General features: G+C 38.6%; 1 protein-coding gene across 1 annotated transcript in view; it reads right to left on the minus strand.

Annotated features, from left to right (window-relative positions):
* Positions 1 to 18,819, minus strand: part of lnpep (leucyl/cystinyl aminopeptidase) — a 52,205-nt gene that overhangs the window by 21,725 nt on the left and 11,661 nt on the right. The window contains exons 6-13 of the mRNA XM_057831495.1: positions 12,802 to 12,992; positions 9,915 to 10,053; positions 4,168 to 4,302; positions 3,853 to 3,973; positions 3,616 to 3,767; positions 3,410 to 3,523; positions 1,836 to 1,967; positions 1,608 to 1,742 (exon numbers count right to left, since the gene is read on the minus strand). Of these exons, the coding sequence (XP_057687478.1) occupies positions 1,608 to 1,742; positions 1,836 to 1,967; positions 3,410 to 3,523; positions 3,616 to 3,767; positions 3,853 to 3,973; positions 4,168 to 4,302; positions 9,915 to 10,053; positions 12,802 to 12,992 (1,119 nt within the window). The remainder of the gene's footprint in view (positions 1 to 1,607; positions 1,743 to 1,835; positions 1,968 to 3,409; positions 3,524 to 3,615; positions 3,768 to 3,852; positions 3,974 to 4,167; positions 4,303 to 9,914; positions 10,054 to 12,801; positions 12,993 to 18,819) is intronic.

An 18,819-nucleotide genomic window follows, 5' to 3' on the forward strand; every position in this document is an offset into this window, starting at 1 on the left:
ACGAAAACTGTAAAAAAAAAAGTTTTAAATCAATATCAAGTTATCAGTTAAAAACAAGAAATAATATACTCAAATCCCCATTTTCTGTATCAGCAGCTTTAAACTACATTCAATTAATTTAATGTGAATCAACCATTAAAGTTGTTAAAATTGCTCCTGTCATTCCATAATTTCCCTTTTGTCTACTTTCGACATGTGAAAGTTTTAAAACCATTTTAAAGATAGATTCAAGTCAATATTTTACTGATTTAGGAGTATTTTAGATAAAAAGTTAATTAGGTTCGCTACAACAGCCTGCAGGGAAGTCTACTGCTTTAAGATGGCGGCCGTTTACTAACGCCCCCATCTAGCTTTCTGTACATGTGCTGCTAACGCCACCGAGTCTATTTCGCATCTAGTCCTATCTTGTCATTACCCGAGGGGCCGGGTAATGACAAGCATGATGTTTAGCTACTCTCGCTCCGTTCCTCATTGCGTCCTGAAGACCGCACGGCGCGCTGAGTGTGTTTTACTTCCGCTTTACTTGACATATTTCAATAATCGGAATTTGGATGTTTGTGAATCGTCCTCGAATCTTCCACGGCCGAATCGCAAATAATCTAAGAATCGGAAATTTCGCACACCTCTAATTATTATACTGTACACTTATTGAGCATGTTGTTCTCTATTGTACTTTTATTTTAAATTGCCTTTCAAGATGACATATTTGTTCTACCTGTTATATTTTATCGAGTCAATTTCCCCAAAAAATGCGACTTATACTCCGGTGCGACTTACAGTGTATCACAAAAGTGAGTACACCCCTCGCATTTCTGCAGATATTTAAGTATATCTTTCATGGGACAACACTGACAAAGGGACACTTTGACACAATGAAAAGTAGTCTGTGTGCAGCTTATATAATAGAGTTAATTTATTTTACCCTCAAAATAACTCAAAATATACCCATTAATATCTAAAATCCTGGCAACAAAAGTGAGTACACCACTATGAAAAACGCATATCCCTAAATGTCCAAATTATTGAGTACTGCTAGTCATTTTCCCTCCAAAATGTCATGTGACTCGTTACAGTAGTGCTGTCAGCATTGCTAGAGAGATTGAAGGGAGGTCAGCCTGTTAGTGCTCAGACCATACGCCACAATCTACATCAAATTGGTGTGCATGGCTGTCACCCCAGGAGGAAGCCTCTTCTGAAGACGGTACACAGGAAAGCCCGCCCGTCTCATCAGACCATAGGACATGGCTCCAGTAATCCATGTGCTTTGTTGACATGTCTTCGCAAACTGTTAGCGGGCTTTCATGTGTACCGTCTATATTTTGAGTTATTTTGAGAGGCAAACAAATTAACTCTATTATACAAGCTGCACACAGTCTAAATTTCATTGTGTCAAAGTGTAATTTTGTCAGTGCTGTCCCATGAAAAGATATACTTAAATATCTGCAGAAATGCGAGGGGTGTACTCATTTTTGTGACACTGTATGTTTTTTTTCCCTCTTTGTTAGGATTTTTATGGCTGGTGCGACTTTACTCAGGTGCGACTTATAGTCCAAAAAATACAGTAATTAGTCCCCCCCCAAGAAAAACATGAAGAATAAAGCACGTACCTCTGTAAGACTATTCCAAAGATCGTCGGTGTCTGTGTTTAAGCCAGCAAACTGTTTTAGATACTGAATGATACCTTTTCTAAACTGCTGGTCACCAGGCAAAGAGGCATTCAACATCAGAAGAATGGAAGCCCCCTGAAAGACCAAGGCAAAACACATTGTCATGACTATCAGAATTATGCATACATTAAATAGAAATCATAACGGGAAAAAAAATAACAAGCATACCTTAAGATAAGATACAGAGTCAAACATCTCATGCACCTGCTCAGGTGAATTTACTTCTGTAGATATGGGATGGGAAGAGTTGAGTGCATCTTTGTCCAAAGCTCTGAATCGAACATCTAAAAAAAAGTTGCCCTACAAACACAAAAAAAATAATAACAGAGCGCATTACTTGATATTGTTACAGTGGGGCAAATAAGTATTTAGTCAACCACTAATTGTGCAAGTTCTCCCACTTGAAAGTATTAGAGAGGCCTGTAATTGTCAACATGGGTAAACCTCAACCATGAGAGACAGAATGTGGAAAAAAAAAAACAAAATCACATTGTTTGGTTTTTAAAGACTTTATTTGCAAATCATGGTGGAAAATAAGTATTTGGTCAATACCAAAAGTTCATCTAAATACTTTGTTATGTACCCTTTGTTGGCAATAACGGAGGCTAAATGTTTTCTGTAACTCTTCACAAGCTTTTCAGACACTGTTGCTGGTATTTTGGCCCATCCCTCCATGCAGATCTCCTCGAGAGCAGTGATGTTTTGGGGCTGTCATTGGGCAACACGGACTTTCAACTCCCTCCACAGATTTTCTATAGGGTTGAGATCTGGAGACTGGCTAGGCCACTCCAGGACCTTGAAAGGCTTCTTACGAAGCCACTCCTTTGTTGCCCTGGCTGTGTGTTTGGGATCATTGTCATGCTGAAGGACCCAGCCACGTCTCATCTTCAATGCCCTTGCTGATGGAAGGAGATTTTCACTCAAAATCTCTCGATACATGGCCCGATTCAATCAGCCCCAAAGCATGATATTTCCACCCCCATGCTTCACAGTGGGTAAGGTGCAATTGAGTATTCTTTCTTCTCCAAACACAAGAACCTGTGTTTCTACCAAAAAGTTCTATTTTGGTTTCATCTGACCATAACACATTCTCCCAGTCCTCTTCTGGAACATCCAAATGCTCTCTAGCGAACCGCAGATTGGCCTGGACGTGTACTGGCTTCAGCAGGGGGACACGTCTAGCCGTGCAGGGTTTGAGTCCCTGGCGTCGCATTGTGTTACTGATAGTAGCCTTTGTTTCTGTGGTCCCAGCTCTCTGTAAGTCATTCACTAGGTCCGCCCGTGTGGTTATGGGATTTTTGCTCACCGTTCTTGCTATCATTTTGACGCCACGGGGTGAGATCTTGCATGAAGCCCAGATCGAGGGAGATTATCAGTGGTCTTGTATGTCTTCCATTTTCTAATAATTGCTCCCACAGCTGATTTCTTTACACCAAGCAAAGATTGAAGAGTTACAGAAAATGTTTGGCCTCCGTTATTGCCAACAAAGGGTACATAACGAAGTATTGAAATGGAACTTTTGGTATTGACCAAATACTTATTTTCCACCATGATTTGCAAATAAATTCTTTAAAAATCAAACAATGTGATTTTCGTTTTTTTCCCCACATTCTGTCTCTCATGGTTGAGGTTTACCCATGTTGACAATTACAAGCCTCTCTAATCTTTTCAAGTAGGAGAACTTGCACGATTGGTGGTTGACTAAATACTTATTTGCCCCACTGTATATGCTCAGCACTTACCATGTCGAGCTGTGGCAGTACTGTCTGCAGTGAGGTGAACTGCATGTAAGTGGCAAAGCCTTCGTTGAGCCACAGGTCACTCCACCAGCTCATTGTGACCAAATTTCCAAACCACTAAAACAGACCAGTGTGAAATAATTTCACATGCATCCCTATGTTTTGGCAAATGTAAGCAAAAAAGTGAACAAATGTGCACAAAGAAGTACCTGGTGTGCGAGCTCATGTGCAATAACAGATGCAACTAATTGTTTTTCCATAAGAGAGGAGTTCCTGCCCACCAGCAGGTTGGTTTCTCTGAAGGTGATCAGACCCCAGTTCTCCATGGCTCCCGCCAGGAAGTCTGGAATAGCAACCAAGTCTGGCAAACAAACAAAACAGATTATAGTAAGTTTCCAAAAATATAATGGCTAAGGCGAAGAAATAATGATAATGATAACTTTTACCTAGTTTCGGAAGCGGATAGTTAATTTCAAAGAAGTCATTGTAAAACTCCAGCAGTTTGGATACCGTGTCTAGAGCAAAACCAGTTTGCTCTTTCTTGTCTGGTACACTGTACACAGAAACCTAAAAATGCAAATTCCATGGCACAAATTCAGACTGACTGTCCATTAATGTTTTGATACATCAAAATGAATTTGCTGATCCAAACACACAATGATTTATGAAAATAATAGAAATTTCTCAGTGGTTCCCAATTTTTTCATACCACTGTAAAACAGAATATCTGAATGGAAAAGCACTTGAGAATTCAAACCTACCAAAGTGTCAGAGATGGTTCTGTTGGCAGGGATGAAGTTACCTACGACGAATGCCACCAAGTAAGTGCTCATGTTGACACTGGTCTTAGCAAACTCATCCTGCACAAGGCCATCGGCGATGTGCGTGCTCTTTGCCTGAGACACACATTCGAAAATGCATATTTTTCGGTTCTTCTTGAGACTGTTGAAGCTTGGATTAAAATCATTGGATGTCAAGACATTCAAATAGGATGCAAGAAAGATTTGTGCAAGTTGCAAAATCAAAAATAAAATAAAAAATCTAACGACTTAAAAAATACTTACTAGTCGAATGATTAACTACTCCTACATACAAAACATGAATTCTGCCTTTACGCTGATTGCATTTTCATGGGTTCCGTCTTTTAATCTTTTTTTTTTTCTCATTATTTTTAATCGAGTTAATCACAGCTTAAAAATTAATCATAATTAATTGCAATTCAAATCATCTCTAAAATATGCCATCTTTTTCTATAAATTATATTTGGAATGGAAAGAAGACACAAGACGGATATACAGTATACATTCAACATGCTGTACATAAGTACTGTATTTGTTTATTATAACAATCAATCCACAAGATGGCATTAACATTATTACCATCTGTTAAAAGGATCCACGGATAGAAAGACTTGTAGTTCTTAAAAGATAAATGAGAGTACAAGTTACAGTAATTTTACATTAAAACCCAATCAAAAAATAAACTAATAGCTCGCCATTGTTTACGTCGTTGAGCGGGACGTCACATGGGCTCCCTGCCAGTGTCTTTAACTACGTAAGGTAGTGATTGAAATACACCAAAAGGTGTCAATGGCGAGTTTTAAATTAATTAGAGATCAAGCCAACGAGTGCGTTTTGCCCCTCGACTGACGCCGTAGTTTCCGGGTTCATTGTACCTTACGTTCATTTGAGTGTTGACTTCACAACGTACGAGACCTCTGATAGTTTGTATATTGTGACTAAAGATTGCCATCTAGTGTATTTGTTGAGCTAAACGAAATGTTTGAAAATAGTTTGACCAAAGTCTGAGTAGGTTTTATGTGTATTTTGCATAGCTATTTTGATTGGGAATGCCAGTTCTCTTTGTATTGAGCGCTTTTTTTTTTTGCAAACATTTTTTTTTGAGGGATAGGAATATTATTTTTGTTGTGCTTTCACTAAAGGATATTGTAGTGACTTAACTGTTCCGCCCAAATACATGATGGGAAGTTGGGCAACCATGACTCTCAGTGGTGACTGCAAATGGTATACAGTGGGGAGAAGAAGTATTTGATACACTGCCAATGGGTTTTCCCATTGGCAGTGTATCAAATACTTGTTCTCCCCACTGTATGTCGGCGTTGTGTTCAATGAAGCGTGTTAAGAAAAAGATAATCTCCCGTTATTCTCCCCATGTCGCTCGCCACAATAGTTATGTTTGTGGTGAAAGAGTTGCCAATAAACTGTGTGGTCCAATGAACACCTGTGTCTACTCGCAATTCTATGCCTCTTAACTCTCAATGTACAAAAAAAACGGCGTCATTGTTTTTAACGTGATTAATTTAAAAAATTAATTACCGCTGTTAACGCGATAAATTTGACAGCACTAGTTCTGTCCTAGACATATTGATTTAAGGCTATACAGTATGTTTTATTTTGGGGGCAGATTTTGTATACCCTATCATGTCAGAGGCAAAATATTAAAAACCCTATTGATATATTACGTAATTATTTTGTAAAGGTACACCTAATGTCGTGGCCACTGAGAGTATATTGTTGCTGCATATTAAAAGTATACATACGTGGTACCTCTACATAGGAATTTAATTTGTTCCAGGACCTGGTTGTAAGTTGAAATGGTCGTATATCGAGCGAGATTTTCCCATAAGAATACATTATAATTCGATTAATTTGTTCCACAGCCACAACACTTATGCTAAATCCTCCATAAATACTGCATGTACAATTACAAATAGCACTTACAAATAGCAAAACAAATTATCAATACAAATTGGAATAATAATAATGTGGCTTACAGTGTTGTTTTTGGCAGCGCTTTTAAAAAATGCTCTTAGTCTTTTGAACAAAAATACTGAGTAATATTTTAGTCATTTCAAAACGTTTTCGTCTTCATCTAGTTTTAGTCGACGAACTCTCATACAACTTGTGTCTAGTTTTTGTTGACAGTTACTCAAAATGTTTTCATCTGTAAAATTCAAGCTAATAGTCTAAAAATAAAGTTTTCAAACAATTTCAACATTTTCCATCATATTGTAGCGTCTATAAGGACAACGCCAACTTTGTAATGATAATACGCACTCAGCAAGAAAAGCAGTACATTATTTTCAATTAAACCTACCTAGAAGCCACAAACTATATAAAAAAAAGAACTTTTACATACTCTAAAACAGGGGTGTCCAAACTTTTTGCAAAGGGGGCCAGATTTGGTGTGGTAAAAATGTGGGGGGCCGACCTTGGCTGACGTCCTTTACGCAGAACAATATATTTAAGCAAATTTTAGCAAGCCATTCTGTGTGTCACATTTGCTTTATTATTATTTTTTTTAATTAATAATTTCAACAATCTCGCAACTACCGTTCTCTTTAGACTCTCGGGCTCTTGCGAAATACTGCTGCTGTGAAATTAAACTAGCATCAAAAGTTGCTTCAATTTCTCGCAGCGTATCTTCCTCGTAATCTTGTCGTACATGTCAGCGTGTCTTGTTTGGTAATATCGCCTCACATTGAATTCTTTAAAAACAGCGATTGTCTCTTTGCAAATGAGGCAGACAAAGTTCTTGTGTATTTTATTGAAGAAATAGTCCAATTTCCACCTATCCTTGACGCGTCAGCCGTCGCAGTCAACTTTTTTTTTGTTGATTGTCGCCATTTTAGAAAATTGGAAGTCAAGGATCACACGGGGTAATGTTGCTTAGAGTGCTGCTGCCTTTTAGTGTGTAAATGACGAACAGCATTTAGTGTGTAAGCTACTTCATATGCTGGTAGCAGTACTGCTGACAAATTTATTAAGTCTGTGTGCGGGCCAGACGTTATTGATCTTATGACAGAGGCTGGGGGCCGGATAAAATTTGACCATGGGCCGCATTTGGCCCCCGGGCCGCACTTTGGACATGTCTGCTCTAAAATTATTGACCAGAAAAGCCAAGTGGCTCTGCTTAAAACTGGCCAGTGTTTTAAGAGGACGCTAGCCATCCTGAAGTTAATGCTAACGCGAATGCTACGGTAATGCTAGGATTTACATGTAGTGTCTGATGATCGCTCAGCACAGACCTTTCAAAGCTGAAGCTATGTTGCATATTCTCTCTTGCCAAGATAAGAAAACAAATCTTACCGTGTTTTCAAACAAAAGATGGAACGCAGCCTAGCTTGAGACACATCCTAAACTCGGGGAGGATGGAGAGGCGCAGCACAACTCACGAGTGATACGACCCAAACACTGCCATGATGCAAGCTGACGTACTCCACGTACAATATGTGAATGTCACGCATTGTGAACATGTAACAGAAACGTCATCGCATTTTCATCTCGTGGTCGTCTCGTCAGACGAAAACTGGCATTCGTCGTTATGTTCCACACCACGTTAGTTCATCATTGTCACGTCATAGTCATGAAAAAATTGTTCGTCGACGAAGTATTTTCATTATCGTCATTGCTGACGAAAACAACACTGTTGGCGGTTGTGTTTTGCGTGCTGTCCCTGAACAGACTGACGAGAGGTAGGGAGAGATGCGCTCGAGTTTTTACTTTCATTTTTCTTGTTCTGTTGTTGTTGGCGTCGGCGATGATGGACAGTAGCCATGTTGTGTTGTACAAGTTCTGAAATAAATTATTAAAAACCTGACGAAGCTGGGGACTTCCTTGCTGATGTTACAATAATGTCACCTTAACTTTTAAAGACTGGCGAAAGGAAGTCGAAGGAGGACCGTCGATTTTGTAGACATATTCCATACTTTTGATCTTAATTTCAATGGTTAGCTTCACTTCTTTCCTTTTTTAACCACCTGGAATAACCTTCCTGGGACCCATGCTGATTTCTCGTCTTGCAGGAAAACAATAAAATTGCAACGCTGTTGTAAATCATCGTATTCTGAGCATGTCGTCATAACTCCAGACAAATGATAAGTCGAATATTACGTCGGATGTCGAAAGGATTGTATGTCGAGGTGTTCGTATGTCGAGGTACCACTGTAGTAGGAATTACTACTCAAGAGTAACAGCAGTGTTATTTTTAATGCTACGTACTGCTGTGATGTGACTACAGTTTTATTAAGTAACTTAGCCATATAAGTTTAGTTGAGGTTAACAGCGCACCCTAGTTGGACCATGGATTCCTACCGATATTTTAAATTTCATTTTGTCCCTTACCATCTTGATTATATGCCAATGGCAAAGCCATTCAGAGAAAACCTGATAAACGGGCCTCTACTTCAATTCAACCTCTCTTATCATCTTATCACAATACAGCCAGGCACAAACTGTATTTACCGTAATTTTCGGACTATAAGCCACTACTTTTTTCCTTCATTTTGAATCATGCGGTTTATAGTTCAGTGCGGCTTATTTGTTGATTTATTTGGGTTAATAGGTAACATTTCATTTGACAGCGGCGTCATATGACTGTCATAGGACCGTCATAATTATGACATGACACTATCATGGGATTACTGAATGCTCACGTCATTAGGTGTCATCCAGCAAATTATGTCACTAACCCCATTTATGTCCAGCTTGGATCTTTTACATCCATTCAAAAGTGAAATAATTTGCCGGATAAGACTAAATGATGTCTGTTATAAGCATTCATTAATGCTCATAACAGTTTCTTGTCATAATTATGATTGTCTAATGACTGTCTTATGGCACCACTGACAAATAAAGTGTTACCAAATACCATAACTAGCAGTTAATGAAACAACCGGAACAGTAACTGAAGAAACAATTACCACAGAACATGAATTTTGATTGTTATTTACATCTGTTGCGTTGCAATGCAATCTAGGAGGCATGTTGGACAACGACAGTGTTGACAGCAGGTGGCAGCAGAGGTTGACTGTCTCCGACAAGGGAGCAGTCATTGCCAAATGAAGCTTCTTGAAGCAATAAAGCTTTGCAGCCAATTGGTTCAAAGCTTCATGGTGGTTTTATGACAGTCATATGATGCCACTGTCAAATAGTGTTACCGATTAATATCTTTTGGTGTAAATATCCAATAATACACTGAGGACAGCTGCGGCTTATAGTCCAGTGCGGCTTATCTATGAAAAAATGCAGTTTTCGTGCCAAATTTGGTGGGTGGCGGCTTATAGCAGGGGTCCCCAACCTATTCCACAAAGGCCCACTGTGGGTGCAGGATTTCATTCCTACCAAACAAGATGACAACACTTTTTCCCCAATCTGGTGTTTTACAAGTGCAATCAGTTGACTGCAGTCAGGTGTGGCTTGTTTTAACAGAAGCCTCATTGGTTCAACTGTCTCTGCTGGATCGGCTGGAACAAAAACCAGGACCCACAGTGGGCCTTGAGGACTGGGTTGGAGACCCCTGGCTTATAGTCAGGTGCGTCTTATAGTGCGAAAATTATGGTAATCATAATTTTTAAACTAAGTGTACTGTGTGTATAGTACATACACTTAACTGTCTATGCCAAATTTCTTGCAGCAAAATTTGAAACAGGAATTTGCAGACATTAAAAGCAGGAATAACTATAGCTTTAAATTGGAGTCAAAAGTACCTTAGGCATGTTGGAGATGGTCATGTATTCTGGTTTCCTGTTAATTTTAACCAAAAAAGTGGCTTTAAATGATGGTTCATCAAAGCACGGGAAGGCTTTTCGAGCATACAGTGGCTCAAACTGGGAAGCAGCTAGGACCCTGGAAACAACGGATGAACAGAATAAAATACCTATTTGGAATATTATAGAAGTGCCTTCTGGCAATTGCAAACAACATTAACCAGCTAAGTTTGACAATCCAGAATTAACATCTTATGCAAACATTTTTCTGGAAGGGCAGAGTTTAGGAAAATTTGGGATTTTTAGTCAGGTTGTGACTAAAAATGTGACAAAGTTCAACATAGAAACATTTGTTATATAGCATTGCCTTGTCAAAACCGAATTACAGGTATGGGTACCGTCATTTGACCAGGTAAAATTTTTGTCACTTTTGCAAATTATACAGCATAAATTTGGCAGAATGAAGTTGTAGCCAATGTTCCCTCTAAGCTGCGCGCGTGCGCAATCGCGCACTACTGGCACCTACTCTGCGCACAAGAAATTCAATGCTGCGCACAAAAAAAAAAAAATCAACAGAAACGTATGTTGTAACTCGGTGAGTGACAGGTGTCCAGCAAATGATACGATAAGGTTCATTTCCGCTACGCAGCCAATCATAGCATTGACATTGCTTGTGTATTGCCCAGCCTACACGCGCGGTGTATGTTAGCAAGCTGACAACAGTGCGTGAGTGCGGCGGAGTTCAGAGACGCAAAGGCCAACCCCTTATCATGGCGAAACGAACGGGCAGCGACACATCCACTCATCAAGCCAAAGTAAAAAAGAAATGCGGTTCATACAAGATTGAGTGGCTGTCGGAGCATGTGCAAATAGATGAACAATCGGTGAAACTGAAGCCAAAGTACCAAGTGAGTTTTCAGAGAGAAAAATGTGGACTGAATGGAAGTTGGACTACCTCAAGCGTCATATTCAGCAGAAAAGTCATTTGAAAGCTATTGAAAATTACAAAGACTCAAGATGCGACAGGTGATTGGTACATTATTGCGGTAGAATGCAAAAGATTGACAGAAAAGAAACGAGCTGTCCCACAAAACAAAATCTGACCCAGAGCAAGTTGAAGTTCTCATTGACAATATTTTACTTGCCATCGAAATGAATGCGTCAATGGTGTCAGTTCAACAAATCCGCAATCACACGGCAAAGTATGTGAGTATACCAGAAAGCTGGCGAAGTAAAAACTATGCCTTTGAATTTGTAAACTCAATCAATGATATAGTGGAGAACGAGACTATGTGCAGTGTTAAAAATGCACCCTGGCATACACCGATAGTAGATGAGAGCACTGACATATCAGTACACCAAATGCAAGTCCTATATATTAGGACGTGAAAAATAAGGTACAATTTAAGTCAGATTGGTGTGTATTCCAGTGACATTTATAAAGATATTTTAATTATGGATATTAATCATTAAATGCTCTTACTACTAAATAATTTACGGGCAGTAGAAATGCTAATAGGCGTGAAAAGGCGTGATATTGGTGTGTGGCCGCTATGTACCGTATTTTACGGACTATAAATCGCTGTTTTTTTTCTTAGTTTGGCAGAGGGTGCGTCTTATTTTCTGGAGCGACTTATATGTGAACTTATTCACACATTATTATATCATTGTTGCTAGTTAGCATGTTCTTTATGCTATAGTTATCTGAATAACTCTAAATAGCTATGTTACATTGACATAGCAGGCATGTTCTCAGTTCGTTGTTTATGAGTCATGTAATGTTATCATACCGTGCACTTATTCAGCCTGTTGTTCTTTATTGTATTTTTAGTCTAAATTGCCTTTCAAAATGACATGTCTGTTCTTGGTGGTGGATTATACCAAATAAATGTCCCCCCAAAATGCAACTTATACGCCGGTGCGACATATGTTTTTTCCTTTTCATTGCGCATTTTTTGGCTGGTGTGACTTATAGTCCAAAAAATACGGTGCACATCTGATGTTGCTCACTGTGGGCCGCAGTGTGCTCAGGGAGATTGTGTGTTCGCTCAGACACATTAAAAATTAGAGGGAACATTGGTTGTAGCTATTACTAACTAGAATTTAAATCAATTAAGAGGATTTTAATGGACTTACAGATATCTACAATTTTGTTATTCTCCCAGATGAATTACAGATAGTGTATGTCTGAATTGCAGATATCTGTAATTTCATGGCCGCGCTTATTTTAACATCAAGTCACATTACAATAACTAAAAATTGTTAAATTTATTTTTGTTTGCTGATTACTAAAGAACAGAAAACTGCAGTCATTTTTCTCCTGGTGAAAGGAGGAAATCTACTCTCATTCGGTAGATTCCGTACAAAATAAATATAATTGTAAAAAAGCATACTCTGTGGGTCTGCGTTTGTGTTTTATTGTTTCTACCATTTTAATTAGATTTAGACTGGTTAACTACTTATTTTACTTTTTGAACAATATTGTTATAACAATATTGGTAATTTTGTAAAATATTGTCTGCAGGATTAATAAAAGTTTTGTGAATTTAACATTTTGAACTCAAGGGTTTAACTACACTGTCTAAATGAATTGTAGTAAAATTACGACGTACCACTACACACTAATTAATTCCAACGCAAATACCTATACAAAACGTGCAACTTTCACTCTGCAAATATCGTGCTGCTTCCACTACGTGCTAGTTTAACAAATCATCAAATGGTGAGCAGTATAAATATTTGGTTTTGTATGACAGCTACAAATATTACAATGTTAATTGATGGTAAGTCCGTACATGTTACAGAATTAAATAGTTTAGAGGGTTATATCCGAAGATAAATATTTTAGAGGGTTTTACTGTGGGAAAAAACTCATAGCTTGGTGTACCTTTTCTTTCCAGAATGATCTATGTAGGAACTATTGTAGAAACCATCATAGGTGTGAGATAGCCTGGCTGTGTAATTCAGAGTCAGCACACAATGCTGGCCTGCCTTCAGCTCTTCAGGGAATTTAACAGCTATCTGCTCCCTTGTCTTATTCTCCAGTAGGGTGACATCAGTTTTCGCCTCATCACCAAGCTGGAAGAGAGAAAGCAACAAGTTAACAACTACTGAAGCAGACCACACAGCAACAAACTGTTTGTTCCTATTAAACTGTTCTAACGAGTGTTGTCCCAGTCACATATTTTTGCATCGGAGTCACCTGATTTTGAGAATCTGCCGATACCATTTTTTTCCCAACAAAAGTTTCAAACATGTTACAGTAGGAGTGGGAACGTCTTGGTACCTCACGATACGATACGGTTTGCGATACAAAGCTCACGATAACGATGATCTGACGATATGGTGATTAGCGGTGGGAATTTTTGGGCACCTAACGATTCGATTACGATTCAGAGACTCCGATTCGATTATAAATCGATTATAGATGCCCCCCCTCCCCCCATTTAAAAAAATTTTTTTTTTTAATGTTTTGTATATTTGTTCCATAATTGTTCAAAAATCCTCTCAGGCTAAATAAACCAAACTACTACTTCAGTATCAAGTTACTGGTTAAAAACAGTAAATAAAATCCCATTCTGTAACAGCAGCTTTAAACTACATTCAATTAATTTAATGTTGTGAATCAACCGTTAAAGTTGTTCAAATTGCGCCCATTGTTCCATAATTTCCCTCATGTCTACTTTCAACATGTGAAAGTTTTAAAACTGTTTCATCATTTAAAGATAGATTCAAGTCAAGATTTTGCCGATTTAGGGGTATTTTAGATAAAAAGTAATTAGGTTCTCTACAACAGAGCCTTCTAGAGAAGTCTACTGCTTTAAGATGGCGCCTGTCTACTAGCGCTGGAAAGTCTGTCTATTTACATCTAGTCTAGATATATGTGATATCTACCATAGCCGGATGTTGCCGTATGTTTGTAGCAACTAGCAACTGGACGTCTGGAGTGTTTGTAGCGGCTGACGGCCGACTGCGTTTTATTTCCGCTTTACCTGGTATAATTCAATAATCGTAATTTGGATGTTTGTGAATCGTTCTCGAATCTTCCACGGCCGATGCGCGAATAATCTAAGAATCGGAAATTTTGCACGCCTCTAATGGTGATACAACGATTATCGACACATTGGTCAGGAAATCATTCTAGGATATTCTAAAAATAACTAATAAACAGAAAAACAAGCTTCTGCTGTGAATTTGAATGGGTTTATCACTAGTAGAAGTCCAAATCATTTGAACTGCCATCCCTCCCACTTCAAACAGATTGACTGTCTATGGCCGTCAGTAGCAGCCAATGCCAGGCAATGAGGTAATTTTGGGCCATTTAAGGTCATTTATTTACCTGTTGATTTTCAGTTACTTCCTGTTGATTTTGGGGTATTTTATGGGTCACTTCCTGTTCATTTTGTATTACAGACCTGGGAATCACCCAAATAAATAGGCAGTGACTCAAACTCAACAGGAAATGACCTAGAAATGCCCTAAAATGAACAGCAAGTGACCTATAAATGCCCTGAAAATGCTCTGGTTTCGAATGAACGAACGTTCCCAGTCTAAATGGATTGAGTGTCCAGAACCATCAAAGCAGCATTAAGGTTAACTGAGACAATATTATGGTGGAAGATTTTGGTAGCAACTTGTTGGTTCCTTTTTTTTTTTTTTTTTTTTGACATTGACACCTCTTTAAAATGATATCTCGATTCTTGCAGGAGCATATCGATAACCTTTTGCTGTACAAAGTATCACAATATATCACCATTTCGATATTTTGTCACACCCCTATGTTACAGTATTGTACTATATTATTTTGATTCTTTTTAGCTCTTAAAAAATAAAAATATATGTAATTGTACTGCCCAATACAGTGCGTTTCCTTGTCCACTGCCCGATAGCCAGCTAACACTGTATGTCCTTCAATAAAACACCAGGCTTGTTCTTTTCTTTTTTTTTATATGAAGTAATTTGTTTAAGTTTGTGAAATTGTAAAATTGCATGCATTTAACACAACTGCACAATAAACGCCAGTACACAAATACTTCACTTGAGCTACAAGCTATAAGTACGGAATAGGTTAGCTTCCATACAGCAAGATTTGTCGACAAATTTCTTTCATGTAGCTTTTACTCATAAACACACATAAACTACATCATAACAAGCATGGGGCGCCAGATGTCACTCACAGCAGGAGGTGCTGAGGATCTTTTTTAGTTTTTCCCATCCAAAAACAGCGGTTTCGGTCCAAATTTGTCATGCTGGCATGTTTTTTCCTTTCAAGGCGTGCACAATGGCAGTACACATTACATACTACTACTAGGCTACTACAAAGACAGTGTTTTATTTCACCGACTGTGTGTTGGAGGTTTTTTTTTTTTGTAATTAAAAGCGCTCGTTTATTATAATGCAAATCCCCGCAGCTAGAAGGCGCAATGACACGCGAACACATTTAAAAACTAAAAGGGCCACTAAGCCTTGGTTTAACATCCCTTTTTCACAACACTAAAATAAATTGCACATGAATATCCAACAGCGCTCTGCACGGCGGCAGCTCAACAGCAACAAATAATAATAATATGGCTACAATGCAAGCATGTCCTTCCTATATGAAGACACCAAAGGACAATCATATTCATTTTTTACCTCAAATTGAATTTTAGAAAGTGTTGCTGCTTTTGTAAAGAAAAATCGCTAATTAATTTTTGTGCCATGTTAACGCCTCCTCTGTGAACAGTTTACTTTTCCGTTCCAATAGCGCCTTATTTAACGTGACCCAGTAACAAGCAAGGTGTCAGGTGGTGTTATTAAACAAAAAAAATTTTCAACACACATATTTAATTCCCAAAGTTAAATACAGTACGCTATTGTTTGTATATGTTTTATTTATTTATTCATTCATTTTGAATAAACCAACATAAAAAACCTACCCAAAACATGTTTTTTCTCTCCAACACCAGGGGGCACTGCAGCACCCTCAGCACCCCACTTCCTGTGCCACTGTTAACAGGTTGCTATAGCTGTAAAATACTTAGACTGTAGTTTCCAAGGCAGAAACGTAACAGAAAGCACTCAACAGCGTCAATGCGACCTACAGGTCGTGTACTGTGAAAGTGAATGAGCATGTGTTCCAAACTGCATCACATGGTGGATGCGGTGAATTATTATGACCACAAGGTGGCAGTAATGTATTGTAAAATGTTAACTGACTCTAAATCATGGTTACTCTAGCCACCACAATAGACCCTACTCGCATGACGTCACAACCACGCCTCTGCGCCATATTGTCCGTCAACTCGTCGTGTAGACGCATTATCGCTACGTAAATTCCTCCTATTATGGCGTGTTTTTCTGCTCGTTAACATTAATAATCTAAATGGTGAAGGCGTGTGTGGCGGTTGGTTGCAATAACAGAGAAGATAGACTTGAAGTTCTACTGTATTCCGAGAGACCTGGAGAGGAGAGCGAGATGGACTGCTGCAATTCGACGAGAAAACTGGGCTCCAAACGATTACCACAGATTATGTAGTAGTCATTTTATATCTGGTAAGATGCATTTAATATATATTTAGAGGGTTTTGGGCTGACAATCACAATTAAGATCATTGCGAGGCTAATCGCCGACAACATACAGTTTCAAATTCAAGATGCTTATTTCTTCCACCATCATTACATTTTGAATAATATTTAGCTGGTACCAAGTGAAAGAAGCTGGCCTTGTCTACGGATCATCAGTTAAACAGGGGTGTCCAAACCTTTTGCAAAGGGGGCAGATTTGGTGTGGTAAAAATGCGGGGGGCTACCTTGGCTGATTTACATAGAACAATATATTTCAACACATTTTAGCAAGCCCTTCTGTGTGTCACATTTGCTTTATTATTTTTTTTAATTAATAATTTCAACAGTCTCGTCTTTGTGGCGTTCTCTTTCGACAGTCGGGCTCTTGCGAAATACTGCTGCTGTGAAATTAAACTAGCATCAAGTTGCTATAATTTCTCGCTATGTATCTTCCCTCTAATGTTGTCGTACATGTCAGCGTGTCTTGTTCGGTGATATCATTATCGCGTCACATCGAACTCTTTGAAAACAGCGACTGTCTCTTTGCAAATGAGGCAGACACAGTTGTTGCATGTTTTATTGAAGAAATAGTCCAATATCCACCTATCCTTGAAGCGTCGGCCATCGCAGTCAACTTTTTTTTTTATTGATTGTCGCCATTTTAGAACATTGGAAGTAAAGGGTCACACGGGGTAATGTTGCTTAGAGTGCTGCTCTTAAAGTTTTGCAAACTTTTATGAGAATAGGCTGATTTTGTGTGGACAAGATAGTTGTAGATATCAGGGTAGCAGATGTCAGGCAGAAAGGGCGAAGACAGCGTGTCGAAAAATATCGATTTAGGCATCAAATATGGATCTGGCGAATGGATAGACTGAAGCTTTTCCACATAACGCCTTTTATGCAACGCATCCAATGAGTTTACAGCGTCTGAAAGCACCGGGGCTTCCATGAATTGCACTATAAATTGCACGACAAATTGAAACCATTGAGAATACGGATAAACAATGACAGACAATATGGCGGCCGGATACAGCGACACGCCATTCTGTGACGTTGGTGATTAGGGTCTATACAGTTCGTCCCCGGGTTACGACGTACTCAATTTACGTGATTTCGACTTTACGATGCCGAAGTCTCGTCTGCCATTTTGTCTCCAGTTTTTCTTTTTTGTGGCATAAACAGTACCTTAATGTACCTCACAATATGCCATTTTTTACTTTATTAATATGAGGTGTTCTTTGTGTCCTCACAAAACGTTGAGTTGTTCAGCTTAAAAGACAGCAAACACGGCAATTGTGGTTTTTAAAGCTTTTTACATTCTTCACTTTTGATAATTTGTAAAGCTGTAACATACATTTGTACTCTTATGTTCAAAATGGCACGCATTTTAACAATAAAACCCTTGACAAAAAACAATTGATGTTCAAATGTCCATCTAGTCTGATCAATATGTAAATTTAGTAAATTAAGATTTGCCTAATAAAAGTCCGCTATCTTAAATGCTACAAATGGTAACGTATTTACAATTCTCATAGCAAATCGCTTGCGCATAACTCCACAAACTGTAGCTCTAAACTTAATAACGAATGCATACACAAACGTATATTAGCTGAAACAACTTACAGCTTTATTTGGGCCAAACGAGAGCGCAGCTGTCCTTTATCCATGTCAGAAGAGTCTGCTGCTCAGTCAGACGAGAAGACAGTCCAGTTAGATCCAAGGCTGCCACCAGAGGGCAGCGTGTCTTCCATCATTAACCAAGATACAATACTTTTGGGCTTTTTTCATAGTTATTTGAGATTTAGGGGTACTTAAAGGATTAATTTCGGTTTACGCGGGAATTCGGTTTACATTGCCAGCATAGGAACGGAGCTTGTTCGCAACCCAGGGACTACCAGTATTTTTTTTAATATATGCATGGCATAAATTCAAAACCCGATTCTTTCCACCTGATTCCGATCCTCTGAAAAATGGCCTGATCGGCCCAATTTCGGATCACGTGATCGGATCGAGAAATCCCTACTTCTCTTTTAAACAACGCAATCTCGTGAGAATTTAGCGAGAAATAGGTACTATTTAAAATGTTTGCACTGAAACATGGGCGTTATTGCATCAGTCCTGTTCTGGGCAAATTCAGAACTCCCCATACATACAGTTGTTCTTAATTTCCATTTTTCCCATGAGATGTCACACTACTAGTTATTCATTTGTTTAATCGCTGTATTTGTCCAAATTAGTACCATCCCCCACCTCCATATATTCAGGATTGGGACCAGCTTTGGATCACACCACTGACACTGGATGACCAGAGCAATGTAAAAATGATTGATTGTATGTCACTGTTTTTTTAAACTCAAGT

The sequence above is a fragment of the Corythoichthys intestinalis genome, chromosome 3 (genome assembly GCF_030265065.1).
Source record: "Corythoichthys intestinalis isolate RoL2023-P3 chromosome 3, ASM3026506v1, whole genome shotgun sequence".
Lineage (NCBI taxonomy): Eukaryota > Metazoa > Chordata > Actinopteri > Syngnathiformes > Syngnathidae > Corythoichthys > Corythoichthys intestinalis.